This window comes from Nanorana parkeri, unplaced genomic scaffold (genome assembly GCF_000935625.1).
Source record: "Nanorana parkeri isolate BGI_ZX_2015 unplaced genomic scaffold, ASM93562v1 scaffold22, whole genome shotgun sequence".
NCBI lineage: Eukaryota > Metazoa > Chordata > Amphibia > Anura > Dicroglossidae > Nanorana > Nanorana parkeri.
Genome location: NW_017306290.1, coordinates 3394122 through 3418904, shown reverse-complemented (window position 1 = coordinate 3418904; position 24783 = coordinate 3394122). Strand labels below are relative to the sequence as shown.

At 40.3% G+C, this 24783-nt stretch overlaps 2 protein-coding genes across 2 annotated transcripts; one reads left to right on the top strand and one right to left on the bottom strand.

Moving 5' to 3' along the window:
* Positions 1 to 2935: 2935 nt before the first annotated feature.
* Positions 2936 to 24311, bottom strand: TRAPPC3L (trafficking protein particle complex 3 like). The gene is made up of 6 exons (XM_018563538.1): positions 24300 to 24311; positions 23924 to 23971; positions 20969 to 21066; positions 19372 to 19471; positions 4852 to 5037; positions 2936 to 3055 (listed from the first exon to the last, which is right to left on the bottom strand). Exons 1-6 carry the CDS (start codon positions 24309 to 24311, stop codon positions 2936 to 2938), a joined length of 564 nt encoding a protein of 187 aa, XP_018419040.1.
* LOC108792638 (protein FAM26E-like) lies at positions 5890 to 13820 on the top strand. The gene is made up of 2 exons (XM_018563458.1): positions 5890 to 6429; positions 13443 to 13820. Exons 1-2 carry the CDS (start codon positions 5890 to 5892, stop codon positions 13818 to 13820), a joined length of 918 nt encoding a protein of 305 aa, XP_018418960.1.
* Positions 24312 to 24783: the final 472 nt, after the last annotated feature.

The following is a 24783-nucleotide window of genomic DNA, read 5'->3' as shown; positions in this document are numbered from 1 at the left end:
GTTACAGCTACAATTCTAAAGGAGAACTTAGTTACATAACAACATATGGTATGTTCTTTCAGCTCTGTTGTAGGTCTCAGTGTAAAAATAACAGCACTTCAGTAACTGTCATAAAATGTTTGGACTTTATATCTGGGGCGCTATTTACTTTTTGCCACTAAGTGGAGATAAAGTTCAATGCAGGCATGGACTGTAATGTTATTAGAGTTCCATTGCCATAAAATGTGATGCAAAGTAATTACATGATGTGTCATTCCTGAGGGAGTGAGACTTCAAAGTTTAGGAATTATCTGCTGCTTATTTTTGTTTATATTTTTTAGGCAGATGAAGCAACTGGAAAGAATCTGCACTTCCAGAAACAATGCATTGCACTAGTCTGTGTACCTTTGTTTAATTACTGCTTATACGGTAGTTAGTCAATGGTAGGAAAACAGTTCCGGATGTGATGTTGCTCCTATTGTAAGAGTCATGTCATGGCTGATTTTGCCTGGTGACAACCTTCATTGCACTATGTAACTACCAATGATTGTGACCCTTATATTTCATGTGCAATTTCACATGTGAGATAAGCTACTAGAGGTGGGTAGCAGGGGACTTCAGGGAGACATCCTGTGAGTTCTTCAGTCGCTTTCCTCTTCTTTAGTGCCTAGAGGACAGTGCAGGGAAGCTACAGTGGATTAAATCTGTTTCTTCTATCGGCCTAAGAGGACTGAAGAGAGCTGACTGCTACATTCTAAGTCCCTCATCGAAGTTGTGCTACAGTGGTTGTCTCTCAGATTTCTACAGTCACATTACTTTGCCGCAATAAGGAACTGCTATATCTGCAGATACATGTTTATCCTAACAGGAGAGTGTAAAAGACTATTGCATTTCCAAGGAAAGGCTGTTCAGCTACATACATACAGAAAATTACTTTGCAGTCATGTCTGTTGGATAAAGTAAACTGTCTTGGAAGATACTTTTTTCAAGGCAAATAATCATAAGGGACCGCACATCTATTTTCTTGCATTGTGTGGTAACTTAAAGAAGTGAAAACTCCAGGATTTTTTTGTATTAACCCATGCAGTGGAGCTACACACTGCAAGGGTTAAGTGTTCATTTTAAAAAAGTTACTCGCCCGAAGCTCTGAGCCGCCTTCTTCGTAGAGCGGTCCTTCCAATATCACTCCCCCTCCTCTGCAGCGGTCTAAGGTATCGTAAATCATCACGTCTATAGGATGCTGAAGAAGATCCCAATGCTGCAGGGAAGGGGAGACAGGCTGGAAGGGAGCGCCGTGACAAATGGCCAGCTCGGAGCTTCAGGTGAGTATCATTTTGTTATTTTAGCACCTAGACAAAATGAGCACTTAAAAGGAGAACCATGAGGTGAGTGCTTTTCACTCACCTCATAGTTCTAGCCGACGTGTGACAATGAGACTGTCACAGGTCGGCTCAGTAGATCGGGAGGTGAGCGAACACATACTGGCTCTCTGCCGTGACAGGGGAGGGGCTGGATTCCCCTCTCCCCGCTCTGATCCGCCAGCGCTGACTGGCGGAACGGACGGGGGAGGGGGCGGGTACAGCTGGCTCTGCCTCTAGATAGGCAGAGCCAGCTGTCAGTCACACAGCTGGGCGGATCCCAGCACAAATGGCGGGATCCACTTCAGCTGCAGCGTCTCAGTATACCGCGAGCTACAGCTCGCGGTATACTGAGCCTAGGGTGACGAGAGGATGCTAGTTTGGGTCCTCCCGTTACTCTAAGGAGAACTATGGAGAAAAGCCTAAACCCCATAGTTCTCCTTTAACCCTTGCAGTGCGGGGGGTAGACCCACTGCAAGTGTTAAGAAAAAAAAAATCCTGGAGTTCTTCTTTAAAGAGACGGTACATTGGTTACTTTGGCAAGGAATTTGTTTACTGCACATTTGTTCAGGGCCCCAACACGGACCCGTTAACCCACAGTTTGGGGTTAGCTATTTAGGGTAAAATAAACTGCCACATCACATTTGTCAATGTTCTAATGCTGAAATATGTATAATCCGCGCTTTATAGATCGATATGGATACCTCAATTAAACAAATAAAATATCAAGAATAAATGAATGAATGAATACCTCTATATTATAGCTGCTGTACTAGGGACACTAGGGTCAGATAGTATGTAACTGGATGTGCATCCTGAGCGCTGCACATCCAGTTACATACAATGTTCTAATGCTGACTCTGTGATTCCACTTTTACCTTGAACTTTGTTTGAAATAGCATGCAGTCAATACTGAATAAAGTTATTCATTTTATTTACTATTGTCTGTCCCACTGTGTCATGGGATTCCGAGGGTGTCACCAGATTCAGGTAGAAGGTGTACAAGCATACTTATCAAAGCCAACGCCTACCGGTGTGCTACACACAGTTGATTTACTAAGGGCAAAAAGCCTGTTTACTTTGCAAGGCAATTTGCACTTTGCAGGGGAAGTTTATGCTTTGTTTAGTGAATGTGGGGAAGCTCTGCTTACTTCCATCATCCAATCATGTGCAAGCAAAATTAGAAAAATATTTTTTTCTAAAATGTTCCTTGCACACGATTGGGTATTCTTTGCAAAGTGAAATTCCGCCCAATTCACCAAGCTAAGAGAAGCTTCCCCTGCAAAGTGCAAATTCCCGGATAATGTGAACAGACAATTCTCCTTTAGTAAATCAACCCCACAGCTTTAAAATGAATGGCCACGTGAGGAAATCACATACTGTTCATCAACAAATATATATTTTACTTTAATACATTTATTCATTAAACCAACACTAAGGCAATTCATGTTTAACACCTATACAGTACACCAACATATTTTAATGTGCGTCCTTTTTTCTTCTTTTCTATACTTTTACTGTTCAACCAATAGATACACTTTTCCCATATATATAAGAAGTGGTGTTTATTCTGCAGTGACCCACTGTATGTAGTTTGCTCATTTATTTCTTCTAGATTTCTTATCATCATTCTTTCTCAGGAATGTGATTCCTATTTCAGTGACATCATCTCCTTTAAGTCTGTCTTGAACAAAATTGACCTCCGCTGGTAAATTAATCTGCAAAGAAACAACATACATGGTACAATATCATATATCTATAGAATAACTGCATGACAAGGGGAAAAAGAAGTAAGAAATTGTTTCAATAATAAAATAACGATTTTTGATAAGATGGTAATAAAAGAATTATCCTATCCCAGTCCTAGGATAACCCAGTCTTACTCCCAACTTATTTCATAGGAACATTAAAGCCAACTCTAGTCAAATCCTTTTAATAGTTTCTGTCAGGTTTCAAACGCCTACAACAGAATAGTATACAGGTTTTTTTTTTAGATCAGCTGATTCGCTTGTCAGATGCACATTTCATTAGCTTTTTTATTTTCTGGTAACATATTTGCACACACATGCCTTAGTGCACTGTATCTGAACAGATACAGTGGGGGTTGGGTTTCCTCCTGACAAACCTGCACCCAATTTAATCTTCTGCCCCATGTGCTCCAAGATAGATACAATGATAGTTTAGAGTTATGACCGCACTATAAGAGGTGCCTTGGCGCGGCTGTGCGGCTTTCACATTTTCTGCAGAAGACGTGTATCCAACACCTCTGTTGTTAACTTTAGTGTGAGACAAGTTTTTTTACATGCTAGCTTGTGAGTGTGCCAGGAAAACATTTTGCTGTTTTACTGTTTAAAGCCCATTCCGTGTGCACCTTGCTGTAAAGCTGGTGACGAATTGATGAGTGCGTTTTTCATCTGTTTTGCTTGTCTGATTTGGTGCAGTGATGTATAGGGGGTCTCAGCTGCCATTGGGATGTGCGGGATCCCTTGTGCGTCTCTGTGCCTTTAAGGGGGTTTGGGCTTCCTCCTGACAAACCTGCACCCAATTTCATCTTCTGCCCCATGTGCTCCAAGATGGAGACTCTCATAGTTTAGAGTTAGGACTGCACTATAAGAGGTGCCGTGGCGCGGCTGCGCGGCATTCACATTTTCTGCAGAAGACGTGTATCCAAACCTCTGTTTTTAACCTTAGTGTGAGACAAGTTTTTTTTACATGCTAGCTTGTGAGTGTGCCAGGAAAACTTTTTGCTGTTTTACTGTATCTGAACAGAAGGCACAAAAGCATTATTATTTGGGACTTCAAAACTCTCACTTTGCTTCTTTGTCTAAAGCTCAACTCTGAGGCTTGGACTAAAAATAGCCTTCCTACACACACATTGGTTCTGCATTGTGTGTGATCATGTAGGCGAGGTGGTGAAGAGGAGCGACTTTGGTGGACTGGCTGTCCAGCATGGGGGAAGCCTGTGGGACCATGACGTTAGGGATGCACTATTTTAAGACTCCCCTAGCCTAAACAAGCAGCATATACTGTATATACTTGGAGGGGGGCTACCAACATTTTTTCCACTTTAAAGAATCTATAACTATAAAACAACAGTTTTATATTAAGACTTACAGGGTTATTCACAAAAGGGTAAAGAGTATGGAAAAGGCAGGAGAAGTGAACAATCTAGGACAGCATAATTGATTTGGAAAGTGTGATGAATTGGAGAATTTTTCCAAATCAGCTACTTTGGCCTAGATTGTTGACTTCTCCTGCCTTCTCCAAACTCTTCACCTTTTTGTGAATAACCCTGATAATATTTAAGACTTATAAACCTAAATCAAACAACTTTATAACATTGACCCCAAACTATTACAGTATCCATTTAAATCGCAATATACAAATATAGCACAGGAGGGACAACAAAGTAATATCCTGACCCTTGGGACACAGGAGATTTTGTGTGTGACCTACAGGGATTCCAGCATCAGCCTTGTATTATAAAAATAATAATAATAGCAACACAACCTACCATTTCCAGAGCTCCTCTTAATACTCCAGAGAGGAGGTTGCAGTAGCTGAGTGATGGTCTACCTGATGGAAGCTCTTCCACAAAGTCTACAAGTGGATTTTTATCCAGTATGAGGGAGAATTCGTTTCCACCATCATTGCCACCAATCGTAGAAGGGGTGATCCCAAGGTACATTTTAAAGGCCACCTATAATTAGAAAAATTGTCAGTCAATTGAGCTACCCAATAACTTTTGAAATGGCAACATTGGGGCACCAGTAGGAAGCCAGAAAAGAGAAGAATTCTACACATCTAGAAATGTCAAATTCTTCTATTTTTTTTGCCTATAACGTAGCAATTAATATATAAAATAATTGCCCAAAGGGGACATTAGTAATCATACATGTCTCTATATTAGATTAACATTTAAAATTACACTATTAGCTATGGTGACAGAGTCTCTTTAATAATATGGCCCCAATAATGTCTATGAGAGCTCACTGGGCATGCACTGCCACTGCTGAAAAAGCTTTTAGCCCAGAGGAGATAAAACATTGAGGGGGTAAGGACTGACATATTTAGGTAAGTAATCGCCTTTGGGGCTTAAACTCAGTAGTCATTGTGAAGACTTCCTAGTGATGTTTCGCCTTGCTTTTCAATGTTGGATATGAGTAAAAAAAGGATCAACCAAGTGTCCTCATCAGAAACTGTGATCTAGGTGGCTTGTACACCGGTGTAATTTGTTCAGGATGTGCTCCGCGAATCCTATAATGTTACCACTCTTATCCCCATGCCTGCAAAATATCCATAAGGAATTAAATGGCTTAATTAGTAATAGATGACAATACCATCAACAAAATGACGGACAATATGCACCCACTGAAGAGGCTTTTGATAGATGCTTTAAAAACAGCTTTATTAGAAAGTGACATCAGATCCTTATTGAGGGAAACTTGACAAACTGGTTTGTTCCTTGAAATTTTGATGGTAACTCCGGCATATATTTGTGTGAGAAGACTGACTTTTGTCTGACTACATTCACGCCTCTAACATCTCCAACATGGATGTCTTGCAGAAACTTTTAAAGATATGTGCAGAAAAGAAATCTGCTATCGGTTATGGCTTCCTGACACTTGTAACAGCGGGAGGACAGCAGTTGTTTTCCCTGGTTGTGTTCCAGTGTCCCTGCAACGAGCACAATATGATGTATGGCTTTGTTTTTATCTTAGCTCCGGCTATTGTACTCACAATCACAAGTTTCTTCTTGAGTAGCAGGACTTGGAAATTTTTTACAGGTTGCTGTTTAAATCCAGTGAAGATGTTCCCTAAAGAGAATCGATGTAAAGGTCTTTACGTCTTTGTACAGCTGATACTACATGCTCTTATAGTTCCTGTCATGTGGATTTCTATAGCCTTGCTGCACGGATCTTTCTATGCATGTGCCATGAGCGGCTGGCAGAATCCGGACTATATCCAGTATCTGTGTAAGTACAAATCTGAACGTTGTCAGAGTCAGCTTTTCAAGGTGACCTGTAACAGAACAGCAATGCCTGGCAATGAAACTCTAGAAGTTGTTCTACTTCTACAAGCTCAATCGCAGGTATGTACAAGAAAATGCTAGGCCTCTATTAAAGTTGTGTTTATTTCTATTACAATTTTTTATTAACTGTTAAAATATTGTCGCTTGTACCTTCCATATCAAACACTGACATCACATCTACATTCAAACACATTTATCAGATTACATGAACTTTCATGACAATGGCAATATAAAGGACAATTTTCCATGAATTCCATGGTGTAAACTCTTTACAAATTTAACCCATGGTGTTAAAAATAATTCAGTAAGTTGTGACTTGCAGTGGAATAACTTTACGAGTCTGAATAGGGTACTTTTGCCTTGTTGCTTAGAAACTAACTAGAATGCAGTCTATTACTCCTATTCGTTCCAATAAAATAGTTGTTACATTGTCTAAAAGTGAAAAGGAAGAGACCGTAATCATGTACTCATGTCTACCAGGTGGAGCTGTGTGTGATTGTGGACTAATAGTCCACAAATGGCACATGGGTTTTTTTGCGCATTTTGTGAACGTGCGCAAAATCTCAGGATTTTGTGAACATTCACATGCTAACAAGTTTAAATGGGGGTTTAGCGTTTCATTGACAGGTGCATTTGACTTGCAGTTGACCTCGTTCTGATCTGCTTCTTACCTCCATCTAAGCGGCAAGCTACTTTTGCACTCCCACCGACTTGACTAGTGCAAAATCCCATCGACACAGGCCCTAGTGTTATTGTGGCCAGTATGATGGCAGTGTCACAAGCATATCACTTTTTTTCTGCATTCAGATTCTTTCCTAGTCCTCTCCCTCCTTCAACTTGCAGTGCATTAAATTCCATTTGTATTAATTCATAGAAAATACGAAAAATATGGGCCAGCTTATTCAAATATACAGCATCCCAAAATGTAAATTTTTAAAACATATAATAGACAAATTAGTAATTTATAATGGGGGATGCAAACTTTAAGCAGTTACATGTAATTTACTAATGATTATGTCTGAGGTCTAGAATACAGTAGCTGCCCTTATCTTTCAATGGCCTAAGGTAAGAGGTTTTTGAAATGCCATAGCTATGACATAGTGTTTAGAGGTTATATTGCATTACAGTCTGCTTTAAAAACGTCACTCCATAAGAAAATAATTCCAGGCAAAGCAAGAAAACACCCCGCTATTTTCCATTGTAATGAATGAATACTAACTGTCTTTTTATCAAAATCTATTAAGTCAAATTGTGTTGGACTTCTAAAAATGGTACTTTTCAGCTTAGGCGTCAATGTTTCAAAATAATTTTGAGGGTTATTTAGCAGACACGTGGTGTATTAGTGTACCTAAGATAATTACAAACTAAGATTCATTGAACTAAAATTGCTTTGTTGAGGATCACCTTATCTGTCCCTGAGACCTATTTTGGGATGGAAAAATCCACCTCACTGTTCAAACTTTCCCATTCTTAACACTTCTAAACTGCCTCTATTTACTTCCCACACACATCACATCCAGTTTGAACCTCAACAAATACCTAGAAAGGTGTCCAGATCTAAAAAATGTAGGGAAATGTATGTTTTGAGGTTTCGCGGTGGGCACTGTAAGTGGTCAATAGCATACTGGGATAATACCTGTCACCCTAAGTATATTTTTCCTATGGGACACTTGGGGGTCTATTTATAAAATATTTGCATAACTATTTGTCCAGCAAAACTGCATATACATTCTTTCTATGCGAGTTAACAAGCTGTTGTGAGAATAGAGCAAAATCTAATATTCCTATGGTATACATACCCCAAGAACATTCGATTTTGCCCCATTCTCAAAACAGCTGATTAACTTGCACAGACCTAATGCACATTTAGTTATAATGGACAAATAGCTATACTATTTTTTTTCATATAAATAGACCATTTGAAGATGAGTGAGTGAGTATCTGAATGAGAAACCGACTCGCTCAGGCTGATTTTTACTCCCACTAGTCCATGAAACATGTCTTTGAATATAGTTTTCGAATAATCAGTAAATATTTTCAGAAAATGCTTTCATTGGGCACCTTACTAATGCATGGAGGATCATGCTAATATATATGTAGCCTCTGCTTTTTTTGGCGATACAGCGCACACTGCAGTGGCATATCAACTCCACCTTCATTCTCAATTTGTTTATTATTTTCACCTTTCGTTTTCAAGTATTTTCCACATCCAGTCCTCCACGTCATCATTATCACCTACTTTAGTAACTGTAGTATCAGCTGCACATTGCCCACCTTCACATCGGCATTACTGCCAATGGCAACAGTTTGAGTTGCTCTGCACCTTGACATCCATCTTCTAAGTTCTCTGCACATTGGAAACACTTGGCATTTTCATACAGTACAGATTTTCTTCCTCAGATCTTGAAAAAAACTTTGCGTGATCACCAATAGTGCACTTTTATTTGTCAGAGAAACATTGTGACCAAGGGCTGAGACTGAAATGCAGATACACTTCTTCTCAAAGGAAACCGTTAGTAAGAGATGAGGGGAAGTTTGTACCCAAGCTCAGTTACAGTTAGGGGAGTATCCACCGCAGGGCAAACAAGGCATTTGCCTTGGGCAGCACTTTGCAGGGGGCGGTGAAAAATGCCACCCCTAAATCAGTGAGGCAAGCCAGGTGCACGGAATCAGGCAGTCTCGCCTGCCTAATCAGGCAAATTAGGTGGCTGCTTGTGGGGCCTCTCGGTGGCCTAATTTGCCTGAGAGAGCTGACAGGTAAAAGAAGAGGCGGGGCCGGGGCCTTAGCTGGCGGAGGCTGCGGGCAGCTCGAGGCTGAAGGAAGAAGCTGTGGGTGGCTTGAGGCTGCCCATACACCACCATCTGACAGCACCATGTCCTGGAGGCAGGCTGGGAAGCTGCAGGTAAGAGGAGCAGCACATGTGTGTAGGGAAAGGGACCCCACACAGCCTCTGGTGGGGTCTGCAGGGATTCAGGTGGGCTGTGCAAGGTCTCAGATGGGCTGTACTGGTCTCAGTTGGCTGTGCGGGCTCTCAGGTGGGCTCTGCGCAGTCTATGGTTGGCTCTTTGGTGGGGTCTGCAAAGTCTTTGGTGGGCTGAGGGGTCTCATGTGGGCTGTGAAGGCTCTCAGATGAGCTGTGCAGGTGGGCTCCGCAGGGTCTATGGTGGGCTCTGCAGGGTGTATGGTAGGGTCTCAGGCTGAGACTCTGCAGAACCCACCAGAGATCCCTTACAGCCCACCTGAGACTCTGGCTTCCCTGTTACACTAATGCCGCAAGCTGTCAGAAGCTATATACAGAGTTTGCACTGTATCCAGCGACTGACAGGTTATGCAAAATGACTTCAAGAGAAAGGGGTGGGGCAAAAGTTAGATTGGGGGGGTGCCCAAGTATTGTTTTGCCTAGGGCAGCACAAAACCTATAATATACACTACTGGTTACAGTGTTGCGACTTTGATGACAAACAAGCTTCCCAGTTATTGATTTCAGTAGGAAAGGCTTCTCCTTTGTGAATCACACAACCTTTATAGTATACTATTGTCAGCTATACAATTGACTTGGCCCGTCCAATTACACTGCCAGCGTCCAGTTAGGACTTTGTCTTTTCAAGGCTGACTAATGGAAAACATACAAGCACATATAAACTGTTTCACCATGCCTCCTGTTAGCTGCCACTAGAAGTTAGCCTGTTCTCCCACAAGGTAGTTTTGCATAAAAATCCTAAACCCTGCATTGTCCCGACCACAGTGTGGAAATGTACCACTAGTGGTACACTACCTATACCTAGGGAAACACTGTCAAACCTTAATGTGACTCAGTTAGAAAACCTAAGATCAAATTCCACTTAACAACGTGGTTACAAAGTAAGGCGTTTTTCTTTTTGAACAAGTAATGACTAGGTGAGATGTTTCTCCTTACTTTCAAAAGTTAGGATATTAAGGGATTATCTTGAATAGCCTAATAAGTGTCATCAAGAGCTGCTAAGATCTACATATCATATACCGTACACATGACATTTTTTATTGACATTTTTCATGAATCCCATAACAGTGTTACCCTCACAGCAGCAAATGTTTCCCATAATTAATTACACAGCCTAATTAGAGTGATACGGTAATCTCCTTACTAATAAAAGACAGTGTATATTTTGTAAATAGGTTTTAATTGATTTTAAAATTGGCTTTACAAGAAAGTAACATCCAAGTAGCTTGACAAACTGGTTTCTGAATTGTTATAGTGACTCCAGCATCCATTTTTGCTAGAAGAGTGGCGTTTTCTTGAACGTAGCCCTTGTAACATTCATGCCTTGCAGATACAGCTCAAATGATGTGTAGAGATTTGCTTTTAGTTATGGTTTCCAAATACTCTTGATGTCAGGGTATGTCAGGGACCTCACCTAATGAGCACCTCGCATCGATATATCTATCAGCAGCAAGCACTAAGCAAAGTAATAAACACTAGTGATAAAAATATATAAATGTGCCACGGTATTTTACTGCTTGTCAAGAATATCTACATATTTGAAAGTCTGGCTACTTTAAATGCATAACAAATATTATTGTTAGCAATTCAAAATAGACATACTGAATCTCAAATTGTCATCCTAAAATCTGTTATCAAGATAAATACCTTGCTGATGGAGGCTGCCATTGTCTGGCTTTGCATACTAATTCCAGAGCAATGCAGTGCTGGGAGGAAAATTACTGTGTTAGTGCCTATTCACACCATCCATGATGTGGTAATTGCACAGGTTACAGCAAGAAGCATTAGCACACAGTAAACGTGTTATTGTGTTGGAGTACCTTTGAAAGGTACCCCAACACACTAAGGAACAATGTGCAGTGCACTGAAATGCATTTTACACACTACCATGTGTCATGGTGTTCTGAGTTACCAAAAATGCTGCAGGTCTGATTTTCAGTATGCTATGGGGTGTTATCTGCCCTAAAGTAGCACACATTAACATTAAAATACAATGGGCACTAACCTGCATGCATTAAACACACCACAGCAGACTGCAAAGGTGTGAACTGGCCCTAAGAACTACTATGCAGCTAAAAATGTATAAATCATACAATGACTGATGCCAGCAGACAGGAGCACTAAACACTTGGTAGCCATTATTGTATACACAAAAATAGGTTGAACCACCAAAGAATATTAGGACACCACACCCCTAAATGGAAATGATGAAACAAGAAAAGTCCCATGGTTTTTTCTTGTTTCATTATTTCAGCCATTATTGTAAGAATTGCTGTATTAGGCTTGTGGCAGGTTCAGGTTTATATTTAAGCTGAACTTATCTGAGCCAAAAAAGGCCTAGCTACGAGTATTACCTGAGTTTTTTTCTACAGCTTATCTTTCCCCATTACTGACTCACCATGCCTTGTTCAGCACTGTGTCTCTGTGTGGAGGCGGCCATCTTGATAGAGGGAGGACATTTGCTTCCTCATATCAGAACCTTCAGCAAGGAGAACAGTGAGCAACACAGTAGTGACATCACTAAATCTCACTCCAAATATACTGTGACTAGCAGTCAGGGGCAGCAGTGCTGTAGATCTTATAATGCAGATATACAGCTACAAAATGTAGACATAGTAGTACCTTGGCACACTCACACGCCAGGAAGTGCACTGCTATTTTTCAGGAGGAATTCCAGATGAAAGGTAATTTTTTTCAGAGTACTGCTTAGGTACAATTAACATTTATAACATTTCAATCCATATAAAATTCACTGAGTTCAGTTACACTTTAGGTAAACATGCAGGACAGTCCCACACAATCCTGGACTGTTAAGAGGTATGTAGAAGAGGTTGCAGGGGCCAGTATACAAAAGCAAGGGATTAGGAAAGTAAAATCCTTTTGTCTGGTACTCCAGGCATACCTTAGGGGCTTGTTTTTGTTTTCCCCGTTCAGCTTTAATGTTACTTTAACTGCAATGTCTAATCACAAGAGGGCACTGCAATCATTTTTCATAGTGATTAATGTAACATAATCATACAGCTTGAATTTTGTAATACTGTGCAGCTTATTATATGTATTTCTTAAAACAACTTTTAAAGTTGATTTTAGGCTAATCACCAAAATATTATACAACCTTTAATATGTTAATGTAATTATGAAAAATAGTTTAATATTTTTAAATCTCCAGCTTTCATTAAAATAATACTTGACAATCCTGCCATAAAGGTAATTGTTCAGGCTGTTCCTGTTAAAGAGTAACAATGCTCTGTCACTGTCTCCCAACTGTCTTCCTGTGCTGTCACCCTGTCTCATGGGCTTCTGATGTGGCTGTTCCTTCAGGAAATGATGTGTCATTCATTGCAGTCATAGCAGCTTTGATGTAAAATCCAGGATGTATATGCTGTTCAGCAATTTATTTTTCCAGTATTGCACTTGACTCTATTAGACTGGTAGTAGCTGCTGTCCGTGAAAATGCCCACCAGTCTAATTCTGTCCAAGCAGAAACCCTGAGGGGTCACCAAGTTGTCAGTACATAACACAGTGCCACCACACTCATTCTCCCTTGCCAGATTCATGTGAACAGGAGGCTGCCGTATGTGGCATTTTTGCAGGATCAGTTTTCATAAAAATAAAAAACTTACGGTGAAGGATTTTAAAAAACATTTTTAACACGTGCACATGCTACAGGGAGGGTTGTAAAAGTTAGGTTCCTTTTTATTCGACCCTGGAGCTCAGTAACTGTAGCAAACTGATCATACTGCTATTTATGTTTTAAACTATACTAACAAATAATTTTTCTTAGATGTAAAAGGACAGAGCTGAAAATTATGGTTCTAAGCTAGTAGTTCATAATCATCACAAAACATAGGGTCTGATTTATAATGCAATTTATGCTCCTTGGCTCCATCTAGTGACAGTAATGTGTTGAGATTGCATTATAAATCAGCCCCATATAGTCAGAGGAATAATCTGTACTTCTGTAAAGACCTTGGTTTTTATTAATTCTTCCCATTGTTCAATATATGTTTCATGTTTTACTGAAAGAGACTGTCACATATAAAATGTTTTTCTATGGTATTTGACTTTTTTTTGTACCCTTTGCATTTGCAGGTTATTGGATGGTGTTTTATAGCTATACTTGCTTCGCTAGCACTTCTATGTGCCTGTTGGTCTAGGTGTCGATCCAATGTAAGCTCTGTTCAGAAAGCATTCTGGAAAATGTATATTGACAAAGAAAAGGAGAAATTTGAGGAATTGGTTCAGGAATATGCCACCAAACTTGCTGAAAGGAATCTGAGAAGTTTCTTTGAAAACAAGGACCCAGATGACTTTAAGCTGCCAACTAGCAAAGCTTGGGAGAAGATTTCAGCATTGTATACTTTCAATCCAGATCAGCAGTACTATAGTACTCTTCATAGATTTGTTGAACATGGAGACAATGACAGCGTCAAAGACGTTATAATGGATTTTGTAGAAAGACAAATATAAATAAGCTATTTTTTACATGGAGAGTGAAAAATTGACAAATGGCTCTGTAAGTTCTATAAATTAACTGAGCAAAACCTTAAAAACTGAACATTGTATGCTACGGGAATCCATATATTAGATTATCAAGCAACTAACCCAGCTAGAGCCCGGATATTATTGACCTGATCTAAAACAAATTTGGCCATGTTTATGTAAACTCTGAAAGATATGGCCCAACTTTCACACCGAATAAACACAAAGGGAACAGACATACATAAATAAATTAGGGCTGGTACTGATTAAAATTTTCGTGTTCGTTATAATTAATCGATTAATTTCGATTAATTATAACGCACATACAGATCCAACTACATTGGCCTATACACATACAGCACAGCAATGAAGTAATAAAATGAACTAGGATCACACTAATCCAGCACGTTATTAATCTCACGTACCCCACTCAATATGGCCGCCGCTTGAGTGGGGCAACTCAGAATAATAACGTGCTGGATTAGTGTGATTCTAGTTCATTTTATTACTTCATTGCTGTGCTGTATGTGTATAGGCCAATGCCTTGGCTGGCACTCGTGCAGAACAAGTTTCTTGTGCAAACCTCTAGTTGTAACGAAACCGGAAGTCAGGCGGTCGCAGAACTCGATAAGTTCTGTGTCGACAGATCACCGGCCAAAGTGGCTCCGTCGGCTAACGAAGGGAAGGGGGGAGGAGTCCGGTGACTTCACGGACATCGACGTCACCGGACTCCTCCCCCTTTCCTTCGTTAGCCGACGGAGCCACTTGGGGAAGGGGGGAAGAGTCCGGTGACGTCGATGTCCGTGACGTCACCTGATCACCGATGGGACTCCCAGAAGACCCGGAAGCCGGCGGAGAGGTGAGTGTTTTCATTAATGATTAAAATAATTTTAATCGATCAAAAATGTTAACGATTAATCAGGTAATTAATCGTTAATTTCCACAGCCGTAAAATAAATATACACATTGTCCAGTTATATCCACCATTCTGCCTATTCAGTATCTGACTATATTGATCAGCTGCTGAATTTGTGCCTAATAGTCATGCAGTATATATATATACTGTATGTGTGTGTGTATAATATATTCTGCTATATAATAATTAGTAAATTCAATGTGTAAATAGTGGCAGTTATATTGCAACTGTGTTGTGCTATTCCAAATGCTGCGTGATCTATGAATCTGACCTTCAAGGTTGTCCTACTGTCTTTTCGGTAAGTAACCTGCACAATGTTGGCTTTGTAAGACAAGAAGCATAAATATTTTATATTGTCCTGATCTTCTTAGCTGAAAAAGTCATACATGTTACTTTTGGAACACTGCTAACTTCTACTTAGGTGATATTTGCCACTAATTGCATGTGGAAGAATGTTATCACTTCTGGGATGGAATGGGACACTACATTAGATTCCAAAATCAAACTTTGGGATATACAGCTTATGAGCTGATGAGTTGATGATAATACTATGTGGTTACAAAACACGTAGAGTCCTGGAACAATGACAAAGTAAGAATTCAGATACTAGCACAGTGTCACAATGAGTTTTGGGTTAATCACAGACAAGGTTGAGCAAGTTACTGCAGAGTACATCTATTATAATAGACCTTATACACATGCCAATCTGACCCTATCCAGAATGTAAATAAGTGCCATTTAATTCAGCAAATTATCCGTCCACAAGTGGTAAACTCATGGTTGAATTACAGAAACAAACGGTTGGTCAATTGGTAGTGATATATATGTGATACAGCAGTGCTAGATAGGTGATAAAGCTGAACCCCTGCCTTATCTTTAGTCTTGCACAGTTTCACAGGCTTCTCTCCTGTACTGAAATTGCTTACTCTGTTTTTAATGAACACTTTGAGCTTCTCTCAATGTGCATTAGAAGCTGCATCAAGTCAGATAAAACTTTCTTTTATAAAGATTTCCTTGCTGGAGGATGTCCAGCATCATTCAACCTTTCCTACTTAGCCCAACTGTCCCTGGCACACCCCTTTCTTTCACTGGATTTCAGTTCTTTCAATCATAGATGCTCAGCATCGCAAATGCAGTCTGCCCAGGTACACCCACTTCTCCAGACTGACACCCACCCATCAAGGCATTTTGATATTTGCATAACTAAGAGCCTGCCCACTGCTTTAATAAAGGCTGATGGTTCTTGAGAAATGTAAAAGTAGGGTGCTGTGACATTTTCAGGAATCTATGTACGGCACTCTGTCAACCCCTCCCACTACCAATAACCTGCCTGCATTGAATAGATAAGCACGGAGACCCATGGATGACATCACTGGGTCTAAGTTAGGGAATGTAATAAAAACAGAAACTAAGACGCCGCAGCTGAAGCGGATCCCGACAATTGTGCCGGGATCCGCCCAGCTGCGTGACTGACAGCTGGCTCTGCCTATCTAGAGGCAGAGCCAGCTGTACCCGCCCCCTCTCCGTCCGTTCCGCCAGTCAGGGCTGGCGGATCGGAGCGAGGGGGGGGGGAATCCAGCCCCTCCCCTGTCACGGCAGAGAGCCGTAACAGGATCGAGAGGTGAGCGAATGCCGGTATGTGTTCGCTCACCTCCCGATCTATTGAGCCGACCTGTGACAGTCTCATTGTCACAGGTCGGCTAGATCTGAAAAAGCACTCACCTCATAGTTCTCGTTTAAATGATTAAGGATACACAAAAGAACGCTGTTAGAAAATGATTATGACATAAACACACACACTGAGCAGACACCCCTGATGCTGGCCTAATTTCTTTCAGAGGAACAACAGTAATCATTTGGAAAAATCCAATTCGTACAATGGACTCTTACCCCAAAACTGGATGACGAAGGAGTAGATTTAGAGGACACTGGCTGCACACTAACATATGATCATATTCCAGTCTGACTTTAATAAATGGAGCAGGGCAAAAATCATCATATGAGTAGGTCTGTTTAGGTCTACCATGATTAATCTATGGGTACCCTAAATCTAACCTCAGTAAGGGCTATTGAAGAATCCATGTTAAAATAGCATATCCTTGTTTTACATATACAATTCTGTGCGCATGTCATTTGTCATGTGAAATATCCATTGTCTATAGTCATTTTAGCATCAAACACTAAGGTGTTCAGTTATCAAACAAATTATACTAATGACTCTGACTATGGGAGAGCAGCTTATAAAATATTTTACTATGTCAGTAATACTATTAAGCAAAAAACTAAATTGTACCAAATCAAAGGAAAATATCCCAGATTACTATTTAGATTAAAGAAACATATAGACAGGAAGAAACTGGTGGAGTGCAGTTTATAGGTTAGGTGTAACTGGAAGCAATGACGAACTGAAAACCATAATTATGCTGAGTACAAACACTGAGGCTCATTACGGATTTAAACTTTCAATTACAGTCATATTCACATTTGTTGAGTGAAAAGGGATGTACAAGCATGTGAATTCTTGAAACCAAAATTACTTTGTACCTTCTGTTTTACATTTAATACTTACAATTTATAAACAATTACAATAATATGATATCAATATTTCATGCAGAAACTAACATATCTTCTGAACCTGTAAATAATTAATATTTTTAGAACTTCAATTCAAACACAGCGATCACAAATCTAACACCAGGATTCTTATTTTCCAAAAATTGACAGGTATATATATATATAAAATACCTCAACACACAGCCATTAATGTCTAAACCACTGGCAACAAAAGTGAATACACCCCTAAGTGAAAATGTCCAAATTGTGCCCAATTTGCCATTTTTCCTCCCCATTGTCATGTGACTCATTAGTCTTACAAGGCCTCAGGTGTCAATGGGGAGCAGGTGTGTTAAATTTAGTGTTATCGCTGTCACTCTCTCATACCGGCCACTGGAAGTTCAACATGGCACCTCATGGCAAAGAACTCTCTGAGGATCTGAAAAAAAGAATTGTTGCTCTACATAAAGATGGCCTAGGCCATAAGAAGATTGCCAAGACCCTGAAACTGAGCTGCAGCACGGTGGCCAAGACCATACAGCGGTTTAACAGGACAGGTTCCACTCAGTACAGGCCTCGCCATGGACGACCAAAGAAGTTGAATGCACGTGCTCAGCGTCATATCCTGGACATTTGGAAATTTTCACTTAGGGGTGTACTCACTTTTGTTGTCAGCGGTTTAGACATTAATGTTGAGCTATTTTGAGGGGACAGCAAATGTACACTGATATACAAGCTGTACACTCACTACTTTACATTGTAGCAAAGTGTAATTTCTTCTGTGTCGTCACATGAAATGATATAATAAAATGTTTACAAAAATGTGAGGGGTGTATTCACTTTTGTGAGATACTGTATCCACTGTCATAATGTAATAATGTTATATTCTGTACTTACTTTTGTTACGTAAAACAAGAATACAGCCAGGGAAGTGATAGCCTATCACATAGTCTACATTCTTATTACATAACAGTGATTCCTTGAGGAATGTGTGTTATTTGTTATTTGTTTTTTCTCTTGCAGCACTTTTTTATATTTTCCTTTTAACAGGAAAATATGAAATCATTAACTTTAAATATTTGCTATTTACCACTTATAATTAGTAGAAAGTTTTCTTTAACTCTTAGCGCTAATGTCTGCCAGCTGAACAATCCAGTTGCTGTTGCACACTCAAAGTTTTCAACAGTTTATCACAGTTTTTCACACAGACTTGAGGGGCTGCTCATCCAGGAGCTCCCACCACGAACATAGAAAACAAAAGGGAACAGAGCGCCACCTCCGTGTGTACAATCGTTTATTATTACAATAAATAAAACAAGGGATAAAAGTACTCACAAACAAACGTTTTCATCAGGCTTTAACAACAAACGAGAGGCGACACTGTCTGTTAACCCAACATGGTATCCCCCCAACTATGTAACACGGTAGCCTCCGCTCACATCACTGTCCACCGGCCGCAGTCAGCCAAGATTGATGCCAAGATGAAGGGGCTTGCCCCTGAAACGCGTCAATCGTGGACGGTGATGTGACCGGAGGCTACCGTGTTACATAGTCAGGGGGCTACCATGTTGGGTTAACAGACAGTGCGGCCTCTCGTTTGTTGTTAAAGCCTGATGAAACTGTTTGTTTGTGAGTACTTTTATCCCTTGTTTTATTTATTGTAATAAACGATTTTACACACGGAGGTGGCGCTCTGTTCCCTTTTGTTTTCAACTTACAATTAGTTGCTAATCAGCTCCAAAGATGAGCACCAGCTTTCTGCTTCTCAGAAATGGTGTCAGTTAAGCTTGCCATAGACCTTGCAACCATTGCAAGACTTTTGTCTTGCAATGGTTGTAAGGTAATTAAAGAAACGTACGATCTGCCCATCTTGGACAGGCAGATCGTACTTGCGATCATCGCAAGCCCGCCCCCCTGAGGGGCGGGCTTCCGATGACTGCAATGCTGAACGGGCAGTGTGCGCTTGCGCACACGGGCCCATTCGGCATTTGTCTTACGAGCATGCCACAAACCCGCCGATAATCGTACGATGGTTAAGCTTCATAAAATATCAGAATCAGTTTATAGTACCTTTGCTATTATGTCCACCGTTTCACTGTAACTTCGACACTTCTTTATTCCAGAGTTGGCCAAAAAGTCTTCAATTAGTCTAACTCCAATGTTGTATCCCCTGCAAATGGGAAAATAAATGTAAAGAAATTAAAAATATTTTTAACTGTTGGATCTGTCGTATGGAATAATGGGACCTAGCCCTTTGTTATCTTTATTGCTAGGCGCACTTGGACCAATATCTTCTACAGCAAAGCAGCTCCAAGCTTACAAATTATAGTATGTTTTTTATGGTTTCTCTTTTCTTATCTGGCCACTGATGGGCCTCTGTAGATAATTTAGCAACATCATAGTTTTTCAGGCGCTATTAATGAAAAAGTGTCACAAAACCCTTGTACAGCCATTCTTGGTAAACTTTGTGGCTGAATAGTATCTCGGCATATGAAACAGACCTTACACTGCCTTAAATAGTGTACTTTGTAGTGTGAATCACAGGGCAGAATATTCTTTTGACAAATAATTAAAAGCTTACCAAACTCAATGAAGGATTTACTGTGTGAAATGTTTCATCTCTTTGATGCACATTGTCTTCTATTCTAGATTGTCTGTTTGGTAATATCTTAGCCTTCAGTCCATGTCTTTCATCATTCACGTAGGGGTGTGAGATGTTTAAAAACAGCCCTAGATGTGTGAATTTTGCAGCAGGGTCTGTGATTCTCCCTATGTTGAGGACTATATTTAAAACACTACAAATCAAAAAAAAGAATCTTGCCCACCAGGAAAGCATTTAGAGATCATGGTTACAGATATGGAATAAATGTTTGTTTTTGTCTAGGGTACCTTAAAGCGTATTTCCAGTCAAAGCTGTATTTTGCAGTCAAAATTGAGAAAACCACTCTATATGATTATGTCTATTAGACTGTAAATGCTCATAAGCAGGGCCCTCCTAACCCTCCTGTATTGAAATTGTATTGTAACTGTACTGTCTCCCTCCATTTTGTAAAGCGCTGTACAAACTGTTGGCGCTATATAAATCCTGTATTATAATATATTTAAAAAAAAATCTTAAGTCATGCTATGTGATTGGGAACATGTAGTAAATATTAAGTAGGTGTTATTCCAATTTGGCTGCAAAACTGGAAATACACTTTAAAATAGCACTTTTACTTATGTTATCCCTTGCTCCCCTGGCAGTCGGCGCTCTCCTCTTCTCTCCAACGCTCCAGGTTGTGGGTGGGCCCTCGTCATGCTCACTTACAAAGCTGGTTCTGAATCTTATGTGATAACAGCGTGGCCAACAGACGGAGCGCCGAAAAGAGGCAGCTTCGGGGGACCAGGCATATGGAGAGGAGCAGCTTGAGGGAGTGAGGGATGAGGTAAGTAAAACTGCTTTTTTAAGGCAACCTAGACATAAACAAGGATTTAAACCACACGGTGAGGGGGAAGCAAGGGTAGTTTTGTAATTTTCCCAGACTTTTTCTTTAATATATAGGATTTGTTCTTGAAAAAAGCAGGAAATAATTATGTTTTCGATCACATTTTTTAACATACATTTTGACATTTCAAATAGAAATTGTTGCAGAGGGCAAAATAATGATTGTGAAAAATAAACACTTACATTGTATCCAAGTATTTGTTAATTTCCTCATCGTTGTCATAATCTTTACACATCTGTGCCACTAGTGCACCGTATGTGAGAACAAAAAGATCTCTGCTCTGTAAATGGAAAAAAACAAAGATTTTACAATTTAGAGTCTTTTAATGTAGTGAAACAAATTTGAAGAATAAAGAATAGAAGAATTTGAAAGAAACTCTTTAAGGGCTTGTTTCCACCAGGCCGCACGTCTACCGCAATGTACCGTGCACAGAACGCAAGGGGTCGCATATATAAAGTCTCCTTGCGTTCTGGGGCGGGAGGAGGTGTGGCAGTGCCATGTCAATGGCACTGCAGCCACGCCCCCTACCCGCAGTACGATCAGCCGCACAGGAGCACGTGGTAATAAAATGCCCTGCATTCCAGTGCGTTTGGATTGCAAAAAATAGTGCATGCACGATTTTTGGAGATCCCACCGCATGGGAACACAGGGCATTTCATTACCACGTGTTCCTGTGCAGCCTATCGTACTGCGGGCGGGGGCATGTCTGCAGTGCCATTGACTTGAGTAGCACTGCCACGCCCCCTCCTGCCCAAGAATGCAAGGAGACTTTATATATGCGATCCCTTGTGGCAGGGGACATTGCGGTAGACGTGCGGGCTGGTATAAACAAGCCCTAAAAGGACTGAGCTCCCCAAAGTCAACTTTTGGCAACCTGCCACAGCTAATAGGACTTGTTATCTGATCCCACAAAAGAAAGATAAAAATACAACAGTGTAGTTGAAATTATAATCATACAAGCAGGAGAATACCACTAGTATACAGTATATTGTTTAATAATGTATTAACATCTACAGTATATATATATGAAAGATGTCTAATAAAACAAGTCCCCTTTTAATGGATTTTTTATTTATGTTATCCTGTCAGTCAAGTTGGTCAATCAATTCTTTCAAATATTTGCAAGACTACTGCAGAGGGTCAATTCTCTAAAGCACAACACTTGCAGTATCTTTATTGCTTTTACAGTCATAAAACAAAAATGTAATATTTGCTTCAGCATGCCATTTTACCATCTCCCACCCTGTACCTGTATTTCTATGGTTATTTATTCCTCATAAATACCTTAGAATAGATTCCCATACATTTTATGCATGCCTTAGTTTTTGTTTCATTCTGCCTTCCTGGGTTTAACCAAGAAATGAGTCTGCTGATCTTTCACGGGTCTCTCTCAGAGTATGTGACTATGGGCATTTTTCTGTCCACAAGTACAACCTTAAACTAGGAAATGTCCACAGTTTCAGACTCTGGTTATAGTACTAACAGGCAACTCTGAGGTTGCAGAGATGGTGAATGTCCCTGATGAGCTACATGTAAATGTGAATTTGGAGGTTTAGGTGTACATACGTAGAACTTCCTTAGGACAACATCACATCCTTGTTAATTGTGGAACTAGTAACTGCCACCCTAGCGATTCAGTAGCAACCAGGTATATTGCTAAGTTGTTTGATTTTGTGTGATTCATAAACTTGGTTCCTTAATGTCTTTAATCATGTAGGCGTTAATTCACAGCCATAGACAAAGTCAATTTAGGTCTTCAAGTGTTTCCTGTTTCTCACAGGTAAGCTTACATTTTTGTGAATCAAGCATTTATAATCGATTTTCAGATGCAAGTGCGAGTGTCAGGCTGTGCGAGAAGCGATTAATTTTTTATGCCTTTGCACTCATGCTGGCTCTAAGTACACCTGAAACTTTGCAGTATAATATTAAATACTGATTGGCTTTATTTACTTCATATGTTTTGGCTGTTAGCACTGTATTTACCATATGGAAACTCATAGTTGTTTTTACTGAGGATTTGCACTGGCCAGCTGCCAACATTGGAATACATGATCCCCACGCATGTGAAACATCAACATACAGATTAGTACTTGTGCAAAGGCTTTGGATGAAGTCTCCAGTGGCGTAACAATCGCCATAGCGACCCAGGCGGCCGCTATGGGGCCCGGGGGCACAGGGGAGCACAAGGGGGCTCGGCCAGATGCCCTGCGGGCCGCCTGGGTCGCTATGGCATCTTATGCTGGTGGCTTTCACTGGCAGCTGTGAGAAGAGTGCGCTGCTGTTCAGAACTGTGCCTTGCAGGTAGGCATGAGCTCAGGTTTGGACCCAACCTGACCCGACCCTAAGCTCCACCAAACCTGGAAGGAGCTCCTCCTGAACATGTAAAGAAGATCCTTCCATGCCACCCAATCAGCTGCTGGTAGGGAATTCTCCAGCCACAGCTTAATCAGTCAGCAAAGCGGTGGGATGCAGTGACATCATTGACCTTATATGGTTATATGCCTATATTTGGTAAATGGCATTTATATAATACGGCTATGTGGCCATATTAAGGAAATGATGTCAGTACAAGCATCCTGCCCCTTTTTTTAGATGCAGCAGCAGGGCAGCGAAAGCCTGTACCACAGTTGATTTGGTGGAAGTGTCCATGGCACTTCTTTATTCAGAAGAGCTCAATTTCAGTTCGGCTTCGCTCTGAACCTGAGCTCATCCCTACTTGCAGGTATTGAACTAGGAAGCTGCCCCTTACCTGCATTGGAATGATTTGTTATGCTATGGGATTCTTTCGTTTCAAATCCTCCGATTTTTAGACGATATCAGTTAATGTATGGCCATTGTGGATTTTTTTAACAGATGATACATAGTAAAATATGGACTTTATAACAAATGATACTTGATAAAATATACAGGGTTATTCACAAAAGGGGGAAGAGTTTGGAGAAGGCAGGAGAAGTGAACAATCTAGGCCAACGTAGCTGAACTGGAAAGTGAGCTGAATTGGAGAATTTTTCCAAATCAGTTATTTTGGCCTAGATTGTTCAATTCCCCTGCCTTCTCCAAACTCTTCACCCTTTTGTGAATAACCCTGATAGACTTTGTATTGTTTGTCAGGTGCTGATCACGTGTTTGATACTTACAATATGATGTGCTGAGGCAGAGGAGGAGACAGCTGGTAAATGCCAGTCCTGAAAGAATTAAAGGAATAGCACTTAGCAAAGAGACGCTAGCTTCATACAAATTATTGTGATCTCCATTATGTGCATTTGATGAGAGCTAACATAACACATTCTAACACTTGCTACTCTCATCAAGTGTCCATGTAGATTAGGTAAAGAAACATCCATCAATCAGACATTGCTCATAATGCAGTTTTTTGCTTTTTGTAAAGGGTCTTGAGTTACTCAATTTCAGTATTACATACATCTTTGGGAATTCATGCGTGTAAGTAACAACATAGAGCTCTCACATGACTGGTGTGAGACTTCTTTGGTATCAGTCTTTAACAATGCATACTTTGAAGACCATCATTAGGCTCAGAGTGAGGATGGTGGCCTATGTATTTAAGTTGTGAGTGTTCCTTTGTTTGGAATTAAGCATATCTAAATGGCTAAATTCTTACAAAACCATAAAAATGTTACAGAATGACCCCTATAGGGCCAGAGCAATATTTGTTTGACTGCACTTCTTCAAGCATTCTTAAACATTAAAGTGCATAGAACCCAAGAACAAAATATTACTATATTGCAGCTTACTAGTTCTTAGATTTGGTGGCTGCCTTTATTTTCACTTGGTGATCTTGTCAGTAACACACTTCCTGTCCTAGGGTGTTGATGCTCACCGACCATACTGTATCTATGTTGTCATGCCTACAGAGTACCTGGGTGGAAGGTGGTCTGTAGCTCACAGAGAGACCTGGGAACAATGCTATCTGATAACAGTACAGCACAGGGAGCGTGCACAGGAAGCTATCAGCTCATTGGAATTCTGGCTAGATGAA

What these genes read in the sequence shown, in the direction of transcription:
- LOC108792638 (XM_018563458.1), top strand. Translation starts at nt 5,890, where the DNA reads ATGGATGTCTTGCAGAAACTTTTAAAGATATGTGCAGAAAAGAAATCT. An exon ending in TTCTACAAGCTCAATCGCAG is followed by an intron (nt 6,430 to 13,442) that starts GTATGTACAAGA and finishes TTGCATTTGCAG; the next exon opens with GTTATTGGATGGTGTTTTAT.
- TRAPPC3L (XM_018563538.1), bottom strand. An exon ending in CTGCCTCAGCACATCATATT is followed by an intron (nt 21,067 to 23,923) that starts GTAAGTATCAAA and finishes TTCCATTTACAG; the next exon opens with AGCAGAGATCTTTTTGTTCT. An exon ending in AACAAATACTTGGATACAAT is followed by an intron (nt 19,472 to 20,968) that starts GTAAGTGTTTAT and finishes TCCCATTTGCAG; the next exon opens with GGGATACAACATTGGAGTTA.